The sequence below is a fragment of the Eucalyptus grandis genome, chromosome 4 (assembly GCF_016545825.1).
Source record: "Eucalyptus grandis isolate ANBG69807.140 chromosome 4, ASM1654582v1, whole genome shotgun sequence".
In the NCBI taxonomy this organism is placed as follows: Eukaryota; Viridiplantae; Streptophyta; class Magnoliopsida; order Myrtales; family Myrtaceae; genus Eucalyptus; species Eucalyptus grandis.
In genome coordinates, this window is record NC_052615.1 from 23,561,514 (window position 1) to 23,579,696 (window position 18,183).

The following is an 18,183-nucleotide window of genomic DNA, read 5'->3' on the forward strand; positions in this document are numbered from 1 at the left end:
GAGAGATGGCTTGACTACGGCACGCACCCATTGTACCTGGTCCGGAATGTGGCTAGGGTATGTGAAGATCTTCCAAGAGCCAATGCATTTCAGTCTTGCATAAGAGGAAAACATTTACTTGTGAAGGTTTGGTAGTTCTTTGACTATTACTAGATGGAATTCAATTGATTCACAGATACGCCATCAAGTTCAGAAAACTTTCCAAAAAGCTGAAGATGACAATTTATCATTTGCAAGTGAGTTGAATCATGAAACTCCTAATGATATTGGATTAAAAATGCTATTGTTATTTCAGATTTTCTAAAAGTATTCTATGATGCCACCAATCGAATGTCAGAGTTCATATGTTACTTCAAATGATTATTTTGAAGGAATAGCTCTTTGTATAGATGATTGAAGATGCAATCAACAAGCCTGATCCTAGGCTTCAGATAAGGGAAAATGAAAGAAAATTGATAAAGATGGTGGGAAGCTGGATAAAGTGAATATGATGGTCTTGACGTGTTGTGTTAGATCCTTGAGCTAAGTGAATGAGGTGAATTTTTCTTGATATGGACAATTATATATAATGAAAGAAGAGATGCATATATGTCGCCCTCGTCGGTGTCAAGCCGCCCTAGCCAAGCCTAGGCGAGGGTGGCCCTCGCTAGACGCTAGCTTTCCTCCACCAGCTTCGCCAGCCATGGCAGAGGAAGAAAGAAGAAGAAAAAAGAAAAACATTTTAAAAAGTAAAAAGATCAAAATGTCCTATAATTTTTGGTAGATGTGTTGTACAAATGAAAATTCAGTGTTTTTGTATAAAAAAAAAAGGTCAGAGTAAATGTGTCACGGTTAGTAAATTTCGAGGTTTTCATATCATTAAAAAAAAAATTTAGGTAAATTTGTCACTTTGGACAAAGTTTGGGGTTTTTGATGGTTTTTTCCCATTACAAAATGATGATATATTTCTAAGATTCATTGGATTATATTACAGGAAAAGTTTCATATTATAGTAGAACAGTCCAATTTAAAAGGTTTTAGAGGGATATTGCATGTATATATGTTCTATTTATTTATTTGAATACCATATTGAAATAATCGGACTTGGGCGTGCGAAATGGATTTTATCATGTTACATTATTAATTGACTGCTGAAAAGACATCAAACAAGTGTAAGATCGAAGTGTTTTCACCTTAGTATAATATGACATGTATTTTATATTTGCTTCAGCCCATATGCCACCTTAAGTATTTTGATAAATTTTCACCGATCCGACGTGTTAAACGTAAGATATCAATAAAATCTCAAATGTTAAATATGTAAACAATTACAAGTAGAAAGCCATTGACCCTGAGAAGTGTTGGTTGAACTAGATAACATTTGGTACGATTGCCATAAATATCGTATTCGAATTGTAATGTTTCAAATTACAGTTTGATTAACTATAAAAAATTATTCAAACTGTAAACATATCCCATTCAATGTAAATTGCGGGGCCACACTAGTCATGTTACGGGCCGTACCAATCATGCGAGCCTTAGAAGGTTAGAATTGGCCTTTTTCCGACGATGGGTGTTGGTTTCGCCGGCGTGATCTTGACGGACGATTTCTATAGTATGTAAAAACACAATGAAACCCCTCGATGTCATACGACTATTTTACAATGAGCTAGTGCTACAGTCTCCCACCTAGACCTGGCTAATGGGCCGCTTCGCGCGGCCCGGCCCGCTTTCCTCTTCCAGGCCCACAACGTGCCATGCTTTGGGCTTTGGGCCCAAATGGCCCAACCGCCGAGGCTTTAGTGACCCGTTGGGAAGCCACACGCATGATCGACGGCTGCTGGGGGGAACAAGATGCGCACCCGCTCTCGACCGAACTTGAAATTCGTCGGAATCTCGCCGTCTCAACCGCCGGCGGCGACGGACGATACTGACCACCTCCGTCAATTTCCGAGGGGAAAGTGTAATTTGCCCAAAAAGACAGAGTCGCCACCGTACGAGCACTACTTGTTGAGACCTCAAACTTTTCAAACATTTCTAGGAACAAGAGAGAATTTTTAGGTTGATGGAGGGACGACCCAAGAATTTGACTACAAATTGACCAGCGAGAAACGAGGCTCGGGACCACACTTTAAAGCCTAAAAAATGGGTTCTATCCGTCAAAACAAGTCCTTTTAACACCCATATTACCACCCAAACCCGATAGTCAGTATTTGAATTTTCGACATCAATATCTTGCGTTTTGTAGTATTGATAAGATTTCGGTTTCCTGATTTCGATTGCACATGCCGAATTGAGGGATTGCAAGTATTTCAACACAACAATAAATCTAGTTGATTAGGTGTTGGATGAGAAAAGTAATCGCCGGTCAAATTATAGTTAGACTAACCCTGAAAAGGATCCCGGAGCCTAAAAATGTACCTAAGAGTCATGCAATCGAACTAAACCTTCCCAGATTTCTAAGTTATGATAAATGATGACTTTTGAAATTGATGATTCATCGAATTCTAGTTCATTAACCCGTCCCTTAGCCCCCGATATGGGTTGAAATCTCGAGAATGTGACTCCCTACTTCACCTACCAATATTAGGGTAATTGTAAAGCTCTTGACACGAGGGTCTCAAGATGCAAAAATCACGCGAATCGAATCGTTGAATGGAGGAGATTTTACCTTTAAAACTCTGCCTTTTGTTGTACACCAACATCCAATTGAATTCACGATGCTAACGAAATAAGGTTACTCTTCAGTTTAGAGCATATTTCACTCCAATAAACATCCTTACGATACTATCATGTATTCTGATTATACATTACCAACATCAATAACATCATACTTAGCATTGTTTTGTGACTGCACTTTACCATTATAGCATTGAGAAGTAGTACGTCAATTCCTATTTGGTGTAGTGTGAAACAAATAACCATAATCCATAAACCATCCATTAAATGAGAATCTTTAGTGATATGCAAGACACCATTAGCATTATCTAATTTACTATTAGCTATTTGTGATGATATTATTAGTAAGTTGGACTCTAATTCTCTTACCTTTCTTATTCTTCAACTTAAGGTGATCCCTTTTGAGATGTCCCCTGTTGCCACAATTGCAACAAATGACATCATCAGTCCTAAGCTGACAATGTTTGTTTAGGTTCATGGTACTTGTGCACGTGTACTAATTCTTCCTCTAGCTTAAACTACTAAATTAGTAGGCACAAATTCGCAAGATTCTTTTTTATGAATGTCTTCACTTATAATCAAATTGCTAACCTCATCAAATGTCAACTTCTTTAGCCAAAAATATTACTAACTACTGTAGCAATATTATTACAACTTATCAAATTGCCTACTTCATTATCAAAGTTAATCTTAAGTGAACTCAATTGACTAACAATCACATTGGATATGCTTAGCAACTAACATTGCCTTTGCCTTTCTTTAAGTGAAAGACACGTCTATCAAGTAGACTTATCAATTTCAAATGGCATTTCATACATGTTGAACATGGCATTCAATAATCTCATATTGATCTTTTCTTTACGATGTTAAACTCGACATCATGAGCCAATGGTGGCTGACTTCAATATCCTAGGAACAAGAAAATGGAATAGAAACTAGCAAGCCCTTATCAGTTTGTTTCATTGACTTTGGCTTCTCCTCAGAAAAAAGAGGGTAAATGTAAGTTTGTTTATACATGTAATCCTCAATCTTCATTGTATGGAAGCCAAAATCCTTCCCATTAAATTTGTCAATTTTCACTTTTTTTTTTTTTATCGCTATTGATTTGCTTAAACTTAACCAAGCTTATCTCTAATGTCAATTGTTGTGAAAAACAAGCAATCGAACAATATAATAATTAGAATGAAGAAATAAATTAGACATCAAATTTACGTGCTTAAGTTGATATGACTTACTCCACTAGTAGGGCAACACATGATTCTAATATAAATCAAGTGATATAATGAAGATTACAACCATACTTAAGTTAATTAAACACTCCTAGTGTTCTTTGACCCCCGATTACACCTAATGATTCATTCAATATTTAACCATTGCAATTCATTGCAAAACAACCTCTGAATCTCATTGAGGAATTAACAAATTTTACCACAAAATTTGTTGGTTCCAAAACACTTGCAATTTCTTTAGGATGTAATTAATGAGCACGAACCACATTGTTTGTCATGGCCAAATGACTCTTCTACTCTCTCTTTTTTTGGTTGGTCTCTTCTACTCTCTTTGATGGGCAAAAACTAACACTCGCCCGAAATAGGAAATTTGCTCAAATTAAGAAGTCTATTTGAATCGGGTTTTTTTTAGTAACAGGGTCCAAATCCGAGGCAAATTCTAAAAAAATATTGTGACGTGCAATGCATTGCACGCCGGACCAACAATACATAGCAGAGATGCAGTTGGACCACGCATTAGATTGATATAATTTTGCGTAGAGTTTCGTAAATTGAAGAGAGAAGGGTTTAGCTGCAGTTGCTATCGCCCGAACACTTGTCGTTCATTCATATAGCGTTTTTCTAATGTTGATAGGGACGTCAAAATAACCATTTTCATGTCGACATATTGGGACGGGAGCAGCACGTCTCAACATGGGACGTTCCTTACATGTCACTGATCGGACTTTCTCTTCATAATTGAATATTACTCTGACGTTTCGTAATGTCCTCCAGTGACTTTTCTTTCTCCCTATATAATGATGTCATATTTTTGTGAATAATAAAACATAAAATAGAAGATGAATACTAGGGGGTGCTGGACCAAACTAGCTATGATCGACCGTTTCGAGGTTGTCTCTTAGAAGAGACACTTTGGTTCCCATTTCCAAGATTGAAACCGTCGGTTCTACCGTAGTGACACTAGTTCTAAATTGGTTGTTAAGCATCTTTTAAGAAACTATTTATAAAGTATCTTTTAGGAAAAAAGAATACTTTTGTGTCACCGGGAATTAAACCATGACATTCGATATGAACAGACAACAACAAAACCACTTGACAAACAAATATTTTTCAAGTAAAACATGGTGAAGCTTTTGTATTTTATTATAAGAATTTGGTTTCATTATTCAAAGCATAAAAGAAGCCGATTCTTGGGAAAAATTGAGAATCGAAATCAAACAATCGAAGTGACTGTTTCAAAATTGACTACTTTGGTTACGTGTTCCAATCTTTGGAATCGGGAGTCACGGGATCAATTTCCGGTTCTTTGCCGGGAACCAACCCAAGTACCGATCATACCTAATGAACACTAACATACAATTGCAAACACACGCAAAATAATAGGATTATTCCATGGTCATTATTTACCAAAAGAGTTTAATGTCCATCCCTAAAAGATTTAAATATATTGATTGCCGTACCAACATAGTTGAAACAGGGCCCTCCCAAGGGCTTCCTTGTTCAAAACTTAAATTAAGAGCTCATCGATTCTAAACTTTTCAATTTAATTCAATCGAGTCGTGAACTTTTTATTGAAAAGTATAATTGGCTTAAAACATTTAAATTGATTCACTTAAATTACAAAGAATGTACTAAAAAATTGAAATTAATTCTTAACCTTAAATGATATCACCTAACCACCACCATATCTGCCTACCAAATCCATACGTATGCAATTCAAATTTGAAATTTAAGAAATTTATTTAATCTTCAATTAGATTTATAGATCTCGCATGTCAGCATTCTGACAAAACTAAAAGTAAATTAAAATTCAAGATCTTGATAGAATCTGCTATTTAAAATGGGCTGTCCTTATCCTGGCAGCACCACATTCCACGGCATTATATTATCGTGACATACAAGATAATTTGTGCAGACACAACGTGGGTGGGGACCGCGGATTTGATTAGATGTTTAATTAGGTTTAACCACTTTTTCTTGTGTCCCTAAATACTTCCTGATTGGACGATTATGATGTTTGTCTTCTTGAAGATAACAAGAAGAATAAAATAGAATTTTAAAAAAGCAGTTTTCGTGGCATTATTTCAAATAAAATCTTTTGGAACGACGAGCGTGCGCTGCGCAACTCATTTGGGACCACTGCAGCACTTGCAATTTGAGAGAAACATTGGATTGTGTGGAGGGTCGAGATTTTTTCAGCATATTTAGGAATGTTAGGAATTTATATATGTGTATGTAATTTACTATGTTAATTTTTATTAGAGAGGTTAATTTCCGTCAATTTCCATCGCAATCCACAACAAAAATTGTTCGCTTGGAGTCATAGTTTATTAAAAATTTGGAAAATAGGTACGGAAATTAGTATTAAATTGACACTTAAATTTAATAAACATTGTGAAAGTTTCGTCGATAAGAATATGAGCCAAGAAAATAAACACTAGGGGCCGAAAATGGAATAATAAAATTAAGGGATTTAGGGTCATATGATGGGCATTGACCAATGAGAATTCCTCATTAGTAGTTGGAACATCAATATTAAACGAGTGAGCATAGACTTTTTAGATAGATAGCTATTGACTTAGATTGAGTGGTGCTAACATTCATCAAGGCGTGAACTGTTGGTACACTCATTCAATTTGGTAGACTATAAATACTTGCAAGTAAACATAAGATCAAGACAAACAATATATATATATATTCATTACAGCATTATGGTATCTCAAGTTAGATTTTGTGCAAACTTGACGAAGTTCAACTTCTGGTTCGATCAAAGACATACTATCTATATTTGGGTTTGAATGTTTGGAAGCAATTATTCCTCTGCAGCTGATCCCAAATCATTGTGTTGAGAAAGAATTGAATTCAACATCTCACACTTCTTGAAATTCGGGATTCCGATTAATTTATCACTTGTTCAATTATCATTTTCTGTGTTATTCTCTCTCTCTAACTTTATTCTCAACGAATTTGCAAAAGATGAAATTCATTTTCATGGTTGAACTTTGTTTGGTTACGTAAGGAAATGGACTGAAAGGAAGAGAAAGGAAATAGAGAGAGGAAATCAAAATCCCTTTTGTCTGTTTGGATGCACTATGAATGATAAGTTTAATTCGTGGATTGTTTTAACCATCACTTTTCTTATTGACATCTGAAAAGAAAGTAAAGGTAATGGAAAACAAAAACATGCAACATTTGCATGTTTCCTTTGAATTTTCTTCAATTTAGGAAGGGAATAAAATGTTTATACATAGTGATTTATCTTCTTTACAACTTTAACATTACCGGTGGTTAGCCTATCGGTTTGAGATTTATTCCCAAGTGATATTGAAAAGTTCTGGCTTCAAGTTTGACCACTAGTTGCTGCTTGATCTCTAGAAACCTTGATTCATTTTACGGACCGTCTATGCTAAGGTGAGCATAAAGTTCTATACACATTTTCGTTGATTGCAACGACGGGCTTATCATCTAGGTACTACATGCAAGATAATAATTTTGTGTAAGTTAAATCAAACAGTCCCCAATAAGTCAAAGGAGAATTGATAAAGCTAACCACTATTTTCCCGTCCTTTCTTTTAAAGAAAATGAAATTTCCACAAAATACATTAAATTATACCTATTGTGATTAATTAATTATAATTTCTTTTATGATATCAAAAAAACCCAAACTATATCTTTTGTGACACATTTACCTTAAATTTTTTTTCTTGTAACATAAACAAAAAACTCCAAACTTGTAACTTATGTAAACAGTATTTTATTTTTCGGCATCCGTATAAGTATATTTTCAATGATTCTTATTAATAAAACTTTGATGGAAGGTAAATATGTCACTTACGTATAAATTTAAAATTTTTAATATTATAAAAGAAAAGAAAGATAAATATGTTTAAATATAATTTAAATCTTTGGTGAATTTTGCCCTAAAAACATTGGAAACATCTTCACCAGTATCAGTTGATGTACATGTGTATCTAGGTAATTAGATGTGGCACGTGGAGGGGAGGCATTCAAGACCCGCCATTTACGGTCAGCATCAGCTGACTCGTTCCCCAATGAATAAAGGAAAGCGAGTGCTGCTTTGATTTTGTGCCCAACCGCCTTTCGTTTGTCTTTCTCCTCCTCTTTTGCTCATCGAAACTCCCATCATGCCTAAGTCGCGTAGTTTAGTGGGCTCTATGTGGATTTATCTTTTGCTTTTCTTGAATTTTCACTTAGATTGATTTGATTTAGGAATTGGAACACTTCGAAATTTAGGGTAAATTTTAACAAATTTAAATTGCATACGCTCGAGCATGGAGAAGACAAAAAGGAAAGGGACAAAATTGACTTGAGAGAGAGAGAGAGAGAGAGAGAGAGAGGATTTGAGAGAACGAAGTGGTATTTTATTAAAATGTTGTGAACCTTTAAATTGATTAAATGAAAAAATTTGAAAACATAGTTTAATAAGTATTTCAAAATGCCTTGGTACAAAATTGACAGGACTAATAAAGTAGGTCACATGACATGAACTAATACAATTATTATGCAAGTTACGAGAAAATTACCAAAAACATCATAACCTATTACAATTGTGTCAATTCATCTTTTAAACTTTTTTCTTTTGACCAATTTAATCCTAAATCTTTTATAATTGTGCCAGTCCATTTGACCAAAATTGACTGGTCGATGCTAACGTGAACGTCGGCCATCCGACGAAAGTTGACAATATTTTAATATTTTTTTTTATTTTTCGATTTTTAAATTTTAATTTTTTTTTCAAATTTTAAAATATTTTACATTTTAATTTTTTTTTTCCACATTCTTCTTTCGTTAGCATTGGCTTGGCTAGAGGCAAGGGCCGATGAGGCCTCGCCAAATTTGGCAGAGGTCGACCTCGCCTAGCCAAGGCGAGGATCGATCTCACCGGTGGCCGGCGAGGCTCCTTGCCCAGGGATGGCGAGGCTCAACCTCACCATGGCTAGGCGAGGCTGAGCCTCACCACATTTGGTGATGGTGGTCTCACTGTCACTGGGCGAGGCTCGCCTTTGCTAGTGGCCAACGGAGACAAGCCTTGCCAGGTCTGGCGGGGCCTCGCCCAGTCAAGGCGAGGGTCAACCTCGCTAGTGGCCGGCGAGGCTCCTCGCCCAAGGATGGCAAGGCTCGACCTCACCATGGTTGGGCAAGGCCGAGCCTTGCTAAATCTGGCGACGGCAGCCTCGTCGTCGCTGGTCAAGGCTCGCCTTCGCTATTGGCTAGCGAGGATGAGCCTCGCCACTAGCTGGCGCTAGCCAGCCAGATGAAGGAGAATGTGGGAAAAAAAAAAGAAATTCAAAAAATTCAAAAAATATTTAAAAATTGTCATGTTAGCTTTCGCTGGACGACCGGTATCCATGTCAGCACTGGCCGGCCAATTTTAGCCTGATAGACTAAACTGGCCAAATTGTAAAAAGTTTAGAACTAAATTGGCGTAAAAAAAAAATGATTGAATTGGCACAATTGCAATAGGTTTAGGACTATTTTGGTAATTCTCCTTGCAAGTTATTGCACTAAATGCCTAAAATGAACAATATGTTAATATATTGACAAGTTTATATCAATTTGTGTACACGATAAATATGTAAAAACATGTTTATAGATACTAACTTGCGTTAATGTGTTTGACATGAATCTAGATCATATGAGTGATTTCACTCCATATTAATTATAACACTAAGTTAGTTTTACTTTATGTTTAATGGCTTTTGTATCCTTAAATATGTTTTGTTATATCATTTATACTTTTTGAGGTGCTGTTTTTATAAATTTTTTAATGATAAATAAGTCTTCAAATATGAGTATTAAATGTGTAAAAAAATTGGGTCTAATTGTGTCGTGTTGAAACAATTAACACATTAACTTAAATGTGCTTTTTCGTGTTTAAATAGGTTAAATGAGTCAACCTGCTTAAGACAAGATTTCAATTGGGTCAGTTGACCTACTTATAACATAAATTTGTTTATGCCAAATCAAACTTGGTTCATTACATATCATCTTATTTTATAAATAGATCATGCCAAGAATTATCAATTTTAGATAATTGCATATCTAATGGCACATAAATGATTATAATTCTCCCTAGCTTTGTTAGTATATACACATCCCTAAACCCCCTCTCTCTCTCCCCATCGCCCATCTCCTAGCTATCACACATCTCGCTTGTGTTACTAGGCCTCGCCCTGTGCTCTTCTCTACCATTGGCCAGTTGCTGAACCTAGTGCCATAGATCAACCCTCATCATATCCACTACTCTCTCTCTCTCTCTCTCTCTCTCTCTCTCTCTCTCTCTCTATATATATATATATATATCAGGTGGCGCCAAAGCCATCATTGTCTTGCCAAAGGTAAAACTCTAGTATGAAGTTAGAGCAATAATTTGCTTTAGATGATCCCAAAGAAATGGTTTTCTCAATAGAGGTTGGAAACACTAGATGGACACTACAAAGAAATCGCCCGTAGTAGGCCACCCTAAAGCAATGGTCATGTTTCCAAAGGTCAGGAGTCAGGAAACCCCAGTGAGGTTTGAATCCCCTACCTTAGGTGGCCCAAAAGCAATGATTATATTGGCAAAGGTTGGGAAACTTTAATTTAAGGTTGAGACATCAGATCATAAATGTTGTATGTATCGCTTGCCCTAGGCTACCCTAAAGCAATGGTCATCTTGCCAAAGGTCAAGAAACTCTAGTATGTGATTTGAGCAATTTGCTGCCTTAGGTGTAGGGGTGAGCATGGTTTGGGTTGGGTTGGTCCACCCCCTAATCCTAGGACCAATCTGTACAATGATGGTCCTCAATTTTTGGGACCGATGACCGACCCTATTGAGCTTGGGATCGAGGACCGGACTGACCCAATGAGTTCGGTCCGGTTTCAGGGTTAACCCGGACCAATCGATAATTTTTTATTTCATTTTTGGTATTCCTTAAAAAAGCGATTGAGGACCGGACTGACCTAATGGATTCGGTCCGGTTTCAAGGTCAACCCGGGACTAATCGATAATTTTTAATTTTATTTTTTGTACTCCTTGAAATGGTAATCAGGATCGTACCAACCCAATGGGTTCGATGATGAGCGATGTCAGCTAAGAAAAACAAGCGGTGAGGGTCAGGTGGGGTGAGTGTTAAATAGAATGAGCATCGAATGTTAAGAGGGGAGCAACAAGTTAAGCGAGCATCGAGCGGCGAACGACATGAGTGACCTAAAGTGAGTGAGGTGAGTGTTGAGTGGCGAGCGGAGAAGTTGTTTCTTTCGATTTTGGCAAATTAAATACTAAGAGGACAAATAAGACAGAAGAGAACGAATACTAGAGGAGGATGTCATAAGGAGTTGTTTATACTTTTTTGGATGCCGTGAGTGAGATAGCTAGTATAAGCATCTAGAGGGGGGGTGAATAGGTGTAAAAAATATTTTCTCGAGATAAGAGAGCAATACTAAGCAAACAATAGAAAGGAAGTTCTCCTTTCGTTAATAAAGCGAATTATGATCAAAGTAAAGCAGAGAGTAGGGAAGAGAAAATGAACACATAAATTATAGTGGTTCGGCTTATTCCAAGCCTACGTCCACTCTTCCGCACTGACAGCCCACCGGCTAGATTTCACTATGAACAAAAGAGATGTTACAACAAGGCTCTCCCTTGATTCCACAGTGCAGATACTCTACCACACTTCCTCAAGGTTTCTCAAGAATATGGACTCTCTTTTGCGTACAAGATTTCGCTCAGAAAATGAATTGACTAAGAACAAAGAGCTTTAGACTTTGGAATTCTTTTATCGTGCACACACTCGAACAACTGGAACGTCTTTCTTATATACTCCTTTATGCCATCATACCCGTTGGCACTTTCTAAATGAATTCTTCCAATCTTCCCGTTGGACAGAATCAATTAGGAAGATCATTCGAGCTATTTAAAGAATATGTCGATAGCCCATCAATCATGCTCGCCCATACAATCAGGATCTCGATTTCCATAAGTAGAACCTTCCAAGTATACTTCGCCAATCATCGGATCCTCAATCTTTGAATCAATAAATGATTCCGTTATGTCATATCCAGCCAAGAGTTCTTCTCTAGTCGATAAGGTCAAATCCTTAACGAAACATCTAGTCCTGGATAACCCTTCTTCGATGGATTAGAAACTGTCAATGAGAATAGTCTTTGAGTCTTGAGTCTGGCAGTCTGGAGGTCTTCAGACTTTAAATAGTAGAGTCTGCAAATCTTCAGACTAGATTAATGAAAACGTTTTGTCAGTTTCAAAATACTCCAGGAAAATTTCACCAACAGTGAGAACTCCTCACAAAAATATTTTTTCGTAAATTATGACTATTGACGCTATAAAAGACATTAAAAATATAAGTCATAATAGAACAATGTAAAATTACTTGAACTCCTTACTAAATAAATATTTAATGTTGTTGACGCCGTTTATTTTAAAGTTTTCTCTATATAAAAAAAATATAAATAATATATATATTCAGGGTGGGTTCGGATTGGATCGACCCGAAACTCTTAAGACTGAGGACCGACCCGCACAATGCTAGTATAGGAATTCTAAGATCAAGGACCGACCCAGTCTCCTTGAGAACCGGACCAAGACTAGCAAGGTTGGGCCGGTCTAGGGTTAGTTCATGGTTGACCCTAAACCGATGCTCACCCCTACTTAGGTGGGTCATCTTGACAAAGGTCGGGAAACTTTGATATAAGTTTGAGACCTTAGATCGTTGTATATATCGCTCACCCTAGGATGCCTTAAAGCAATGGTTGTTTTGGCAAAATTCGGGAGACCCCGGTACGAGGTTTGAGCAATCCCTTGCCTTAGTGAGCCCAAAGCAATGATTATCTTGACAAAGATTGGGAAACTTAGATATAAGCAGGGAAAAAGCCAAATACCAAGCCCATCATGCCCTAACTGATTCCTCAAGTGCACTTTTCTCTTGTTCGGTAGAATCTTTCATTTACTAGGCAACAAAGGTTGTCTTTAAGGGTGCTTAGGCCTTTTAATTTTTTTTTTTTTTTGGACAGAAGGATAGATATTATATAAACGTCGGCCAGAAGCAATGGCGTCAGCAGCTACCAAAGCTTGCAACATAAAAGGAGGAAAGATGTTCCAGTTATGGGCCAAGTCAGGTCTTCCATGGGCTTTTGCAGCCCAGTCTGCTACTCCATTCACCTGTCTATTGCAATGCCGTATCTGCAAATTAGGGTAGAGGGGCAGTAAAGCGTGGAGTTCAGCAAACAGAGCACGGTCTTCCCACGGTGGCTTCCTTCTTCCGTAAACCATATCGATCAACAACAGGCAATCAGACTCGATCACCAGATTTTTGTTGGTGAGACCTTGATGCTGCAGGTGAAGCAAAGTCAAGGTAAGGGCCTGTACCTCTGATTGAAGTGCCGAAGCAGCTGTGAATCTGCTGGTATATACATCTGTGAGGAATCCCTGATGGTTGCGACTTATACAGGCCATCGTTCCCTCCCGACTACCAGGACGGTAGGATCCATCTATGTTACATTTGAGGAAGCCGCGTTCCGGAGGTTGCCAAAAACTCGCAGGTTTGGAGATAGAATCCCCTTTGTGCGAGGCCCCTGTTCTGTGGTGAGTATGATCCGAGAGCTGTTGGATTCGTGTTTGGGCCAAGGCGTCGGCAACTGCTCGATTTGGATCAGGGCGATGGCCACGAAAGATACTGTTGTTGCGCATACACCAGATCTGCCACAGGACATGAGCTATTGTCTCCAACCCAGGTAAGAGTTTCTGATACACGGCTCTTTCTGTAATCCATTGGTCCAAACGATGCATAGCTTGATTTGATACAGAGATATTCAGATTAGGATGATTCCAGACTCCTATAGTCCATGGACAGAAGAAAAATAGATGTTCACTGGTTTCGGGGGTTTGCTGATCACATAGAGTACATATAGGATCCGGGGTTATATGTCGATGATATAGATTAGCTCTAGTAGCAAGGGCATTCTGGCAAGCTGTCCATAGGAAAATTCGGATTTTCGGTGCTGCCTGCATTGTCCATATTTTTCGCCAAAGATTGCTAGGATTCTGATATGATGTTGAGGCTTGATGGTTGTTTGGTATAGCTGCTGAGCGGACTATAGTAGTGTAATTGCTCTTTACCGTATACTGTCCATCTTTTGTTTCCGTCCAAACTAATTGGTCAGCCACATGGAGGGGTCTGACGGGGATTCGAAGTATTTCTTCGACGATCATGTCATCAAACATTCCTGTTAAAAGGGGAAGATTCCAGGTATGGTGAGCAGAGTCAATAAGATCAGCCACCAACCTAGGCTCCCCTCTTGCTGGTGGTCCTCCTATAGGGCCAGTAGGTAACCAGCAATGGTTACGAATGTTGATCATCGCGCCGTCTCCAACAGACCATCTTACATTAGGTAGGATGGCTTCTCGGCCAATTAAGAGACTCTGCCAACCCCAGGATGAGCGCGCCCCTTTGCCAGCTGAAAGAAAGTCCATTGATGGGAAATAGAGCCCCTTGAAAAGTCTACTCCATAACGAATGAGGTTGTTGGATTAAACGCCAAGCCTGCTTACCAAGCATCGCCTTATTGAAGGCAATGAGATCTCGGAATCCTAGCCCTCCACTTGCCTTACTAGTTTTTAACAAGTCCCATTTCTGCCAATGAACCCCTCTCCTGTTCTGATCATTGCACCACCAAAAACTGGAGATCTTCTTTTCAATCGTTCTACAAAGAGTAAGGGGAAGCTTGAAAATTGACATAGCATACTGCGGAATAGCCTGGACAACTGATTTAAGAAGGATTTCCTTACCGCCCTTCGACAACAATCGTTCTTTCCAACCGTCAAGTTTGGAATTTATTCTGCCTAATATCCAACCAAACATTTCTTTTTTTGATCGCCCCCATTCAGAAGGAATACCTAAATATTTTCCATATCGCTGTAGGATCGGTACCCGAAATTCCATTGCTAAATTTTGCTGAAGATTCATCGGACAAGATTTACTACAAAATAGACCAGACTTGTTCCTATTTATCACTTGTCCCGTGGCCATACAATATTGGTTCAATATATTCGCCATGTTCTGGCATTCTCTAACTGTACCCTCTAGGAAAAAGACCGAATCATCAGCGAAAAAAAGATGGGAGAGAGTTGGGCAGAACCTGTTAAGCTTGATTCCTTTAAGGTGGCCCATGTGGATTGCTTGATGAATAAGTGTTGACAGAACATTTGCCACCAAAATAAAGATATAAGGAGAAAGAGGATCTCCCTGACGTAATCCTCGAGATGGCCGAAAGTAAGGTAGTTGTTCTCCGTTAAACCGAACGTGCAATGTAGTCGTGGTGATACATTGCATCACTAATCGAACCCACCATGGATGAAATCCTAGTCGAAGGAGGTAGTCGTTGAGAAAATCCCATTCAACTTTGTCGTAGGCCTTTTGCATATCTGTCTTAAGAAGAGCACTAAAATGTCGCTTCCTACTCCTTGTTTTAAAGCGATGAATAACTTCCTGAACAATTAAAATGTTGTCCTGTATCTGACGCCCACTTACAAAAGCAGCCTGTTCTATGGAAATTAGCTCACCAAGCCAAGGTTTGAGTCAATTTGCCATAACTTTGGAAATAACCTTGTATGCATAATTACATAAACTGATCGGTCTAAATTGATCAAGGCTTTCAGGGTGGTTAGATTTGGGAATCAATACAATCGCCGTCTTGTTCAGTTCGGTAGGCATCACTCCCGATCGAAAAAAGTCTCGTACTAAACGAATTAAGTCATCCCGAATAATATCCCAGTGAGTCTGGTAAAAAAGCCCGTTCATTCCGTCCGGACCTGGAGCTTTCGTAGCACCCATTTCAAAAGTTGCCCGTCTGACCTCTTCATCTGTCACCAATGCAATTAATTGCTGGTTCATCTCTTCTGGTACAACGGGTTGACATTGAGCCAGAACCGGGCCATAGTCACGATGGCCCACGGTTGTATATAATTGTGAGAAGAAATCAGATGTCATCTCCTTCAGGGCCTGAATATCCCGCACCCAATTATGATTAGCATCCCGCAGCATCCCAATCCTATTTCTCTGCCGTCTTTGAATGGTGGTTGCGTGAAAGAATTTGCTATTTTTATCACCCCATCTCAACCAGTTAATCCTGGACCGCATAGCCCAGTATTGTTCTTCCTGCAACCATATATTTCTGATTTCCTCTCGGAGATGAGAGATTTCCTCGTTATCAGAGCAGGAAATATAAGATTTGTTAATAATGCTCTGCATTTGCTGTTGCAAGACTGTCACTCTTAGATGGCCATTAGCAAATTTGGATTTACTCCACCGACGCAAAGCATCCGACACCTTTCGTATTCTGGTTAATAGGTCGAAAGTACTTACTTGGGTTGACTTCCAAGTAGCAGAGACGATTACTCGGCAGTCCTTATCTTGGTTCCAATAAGCCTCATAAACAAAAGGACGCCCTCGCTTTTTGTGGGCAGCCGCGGTGGTTATTAGAAGGGGGCTGTGGTCAGATCCCACTGCCGGCAAAGCAAACACCTCCGCATCAGGATACAAAAGTCGCCACTCCATCGTACACATCACTCGATCTAATCTTTCCTTTACCTGTTCAACTCCGTCGCGGTTATTCGTCCAGGTGAACGTGCATCCCTTGCTTTGTAATTCCATCCAAGCACAATCATTAACAACAGCGCGAAAAGAATGAAGCCTATACCCGTCGAAAGAACGTTTGCCGACCTTTTCCCATGGATAGAGGATCTCATTGAAATCCCCGGCACATAACCAAGGGAGAGTATTGAAAGCACTAATCCGTCTGAGTACGTCCCATAACTGCTGTCTATTATGATAGGATGAGGGAGCATGTAGACATGTGATACGCATCAGCCTATCTTCCAGTAAATCCCGACAAAGCATATCAAAATAATCCTCCGAAGAACCGTCTATTTCTAAAGATATAGTATCGTTCCAAAAAACCGCCAAACCACCTGCTAGACCAGTTGGACTTCGCACAAAAGATCTGCCAAAACATAATCGTTTCTGTAAGCGTTGAAGCGTAAGCTCTCTATTTTTTGTCTCAGATAAGAACAGTAAGTCGGGCTTTTCTTTGGCCGTCAAGGCCTTAAGGGCTTGAACTGTCAGGGGATTGCCCAAACCCTGACAGTTCCAGCATAGTAGCTTCATTTGTATGGCGGTGGCTGTTTGGGGCCAGCCACCAAAGCCCTGTGATGGACTTCATGTGCGTCCAATACCGGTGTTTCTATAAATTGTGTGTCATCAACTTCTTCAGATGCATTAAATCGCATATCATAGGGCGAATAACGTTTCTGCTTCTTGGGTGGTCCCATTTTTGGTATAGCTCGAGTACCCTTGAGTTTCTTTTGTTGCTGTCGTTCTTGTGGATAACTCATAATACCCTTCTCCTTAGCTTGTGCAGGTATCAAGGCAGTTGTAAGAGAATGCCCCTGGTGTAGCGAAGGCTGTGTTGGTTGCTGGAATGACTCTGCGGTTGTGGATGGATGCTGTTTTGCTGGTTGTGGCAAGGTATCGTCTTTTGTTTGTGCTATCGTTGGCAATAGAGGTACAATAGGTAGAAGGCCTGGAGGTGTTTCAGGGATTGTCTCCTCCATCTGCTCATTGTTGTTAGGTGGGTTGTAGAATGCTTGCCAATAGGGACTATATTCGTTAACTTCCGCTCTTAACCACTGACCATAAGTCATTTTACCTTTACCATCCATGCACGCTTCATCATAAGGGAATTCGCTGCAATAGGTAGCATAATGACCGAGTCTCCCACAGGAATAACAGAATTGGGATAGCCTCTCATATCTGAAATCTATCCATAGCATCCTCCCATCCACTCGAATCAGCTTGCCAGTTTTTAAGGTTCATCCAATTTAATGGATACACGAACCCTCCCAGTCGTTAAGGTAGAACCCGCTTTGCAATTCTTTTGAACTTCTAACACTTCACCAATCTGTTGTACCGCCTTTCGAAGCATCTGTTATGTTTTCCACTCCAATGGCAGTCCAAACACTTGCACCCAAAAGGCACAACAAGTAAAATCATAGCAATGGAAAGGTGTGTTAGGAATCCATGGCTGGAAAATAACTAGGTGGCTAGAAAAGCGCCACGGACCACCATTTAAAACTTGTTGTTTGTCATGTTCTGACGGAAACTTTGCGAGATACAGACCATCCTCGATTTGAGAGAATTCGACACGGTCATTCCTCCAAACACGTTTTAATGTACTTTGGAAAGCCTGGAAATTAATTGTCGATTGTGAGATAACCTTACCCA

The 18,183-nt window shown here is 39.0% G+C and overlaps 1 protein-coding gene across 1 annotated transcript; it reads left to right on the top strand.

Annotated features, from left to right (window-relative positions):
* Positions 1-13,114: 13,114 nt before the first annotated feature.
* On the top strand, positions 13,115-14,046 carry LOC120292746. The gene is made up of 2 exons (XM_039311128.1): positions 13,115-13,258; positions 13,355-14,046. Exons 1-2 carry the CDS (start codon positions 13,234-13,236, stop codon positions 13,639-13,641), a joined length of 312 nt encoding a protein of 103 aa, XP_039167062.1. The 5' UTR covers positions 13,115-13,233; the 3' UTR covers positions 13,642-14,046.
* Positions 14,047-18,183: the final 4,137 nt, after the last annotated feature.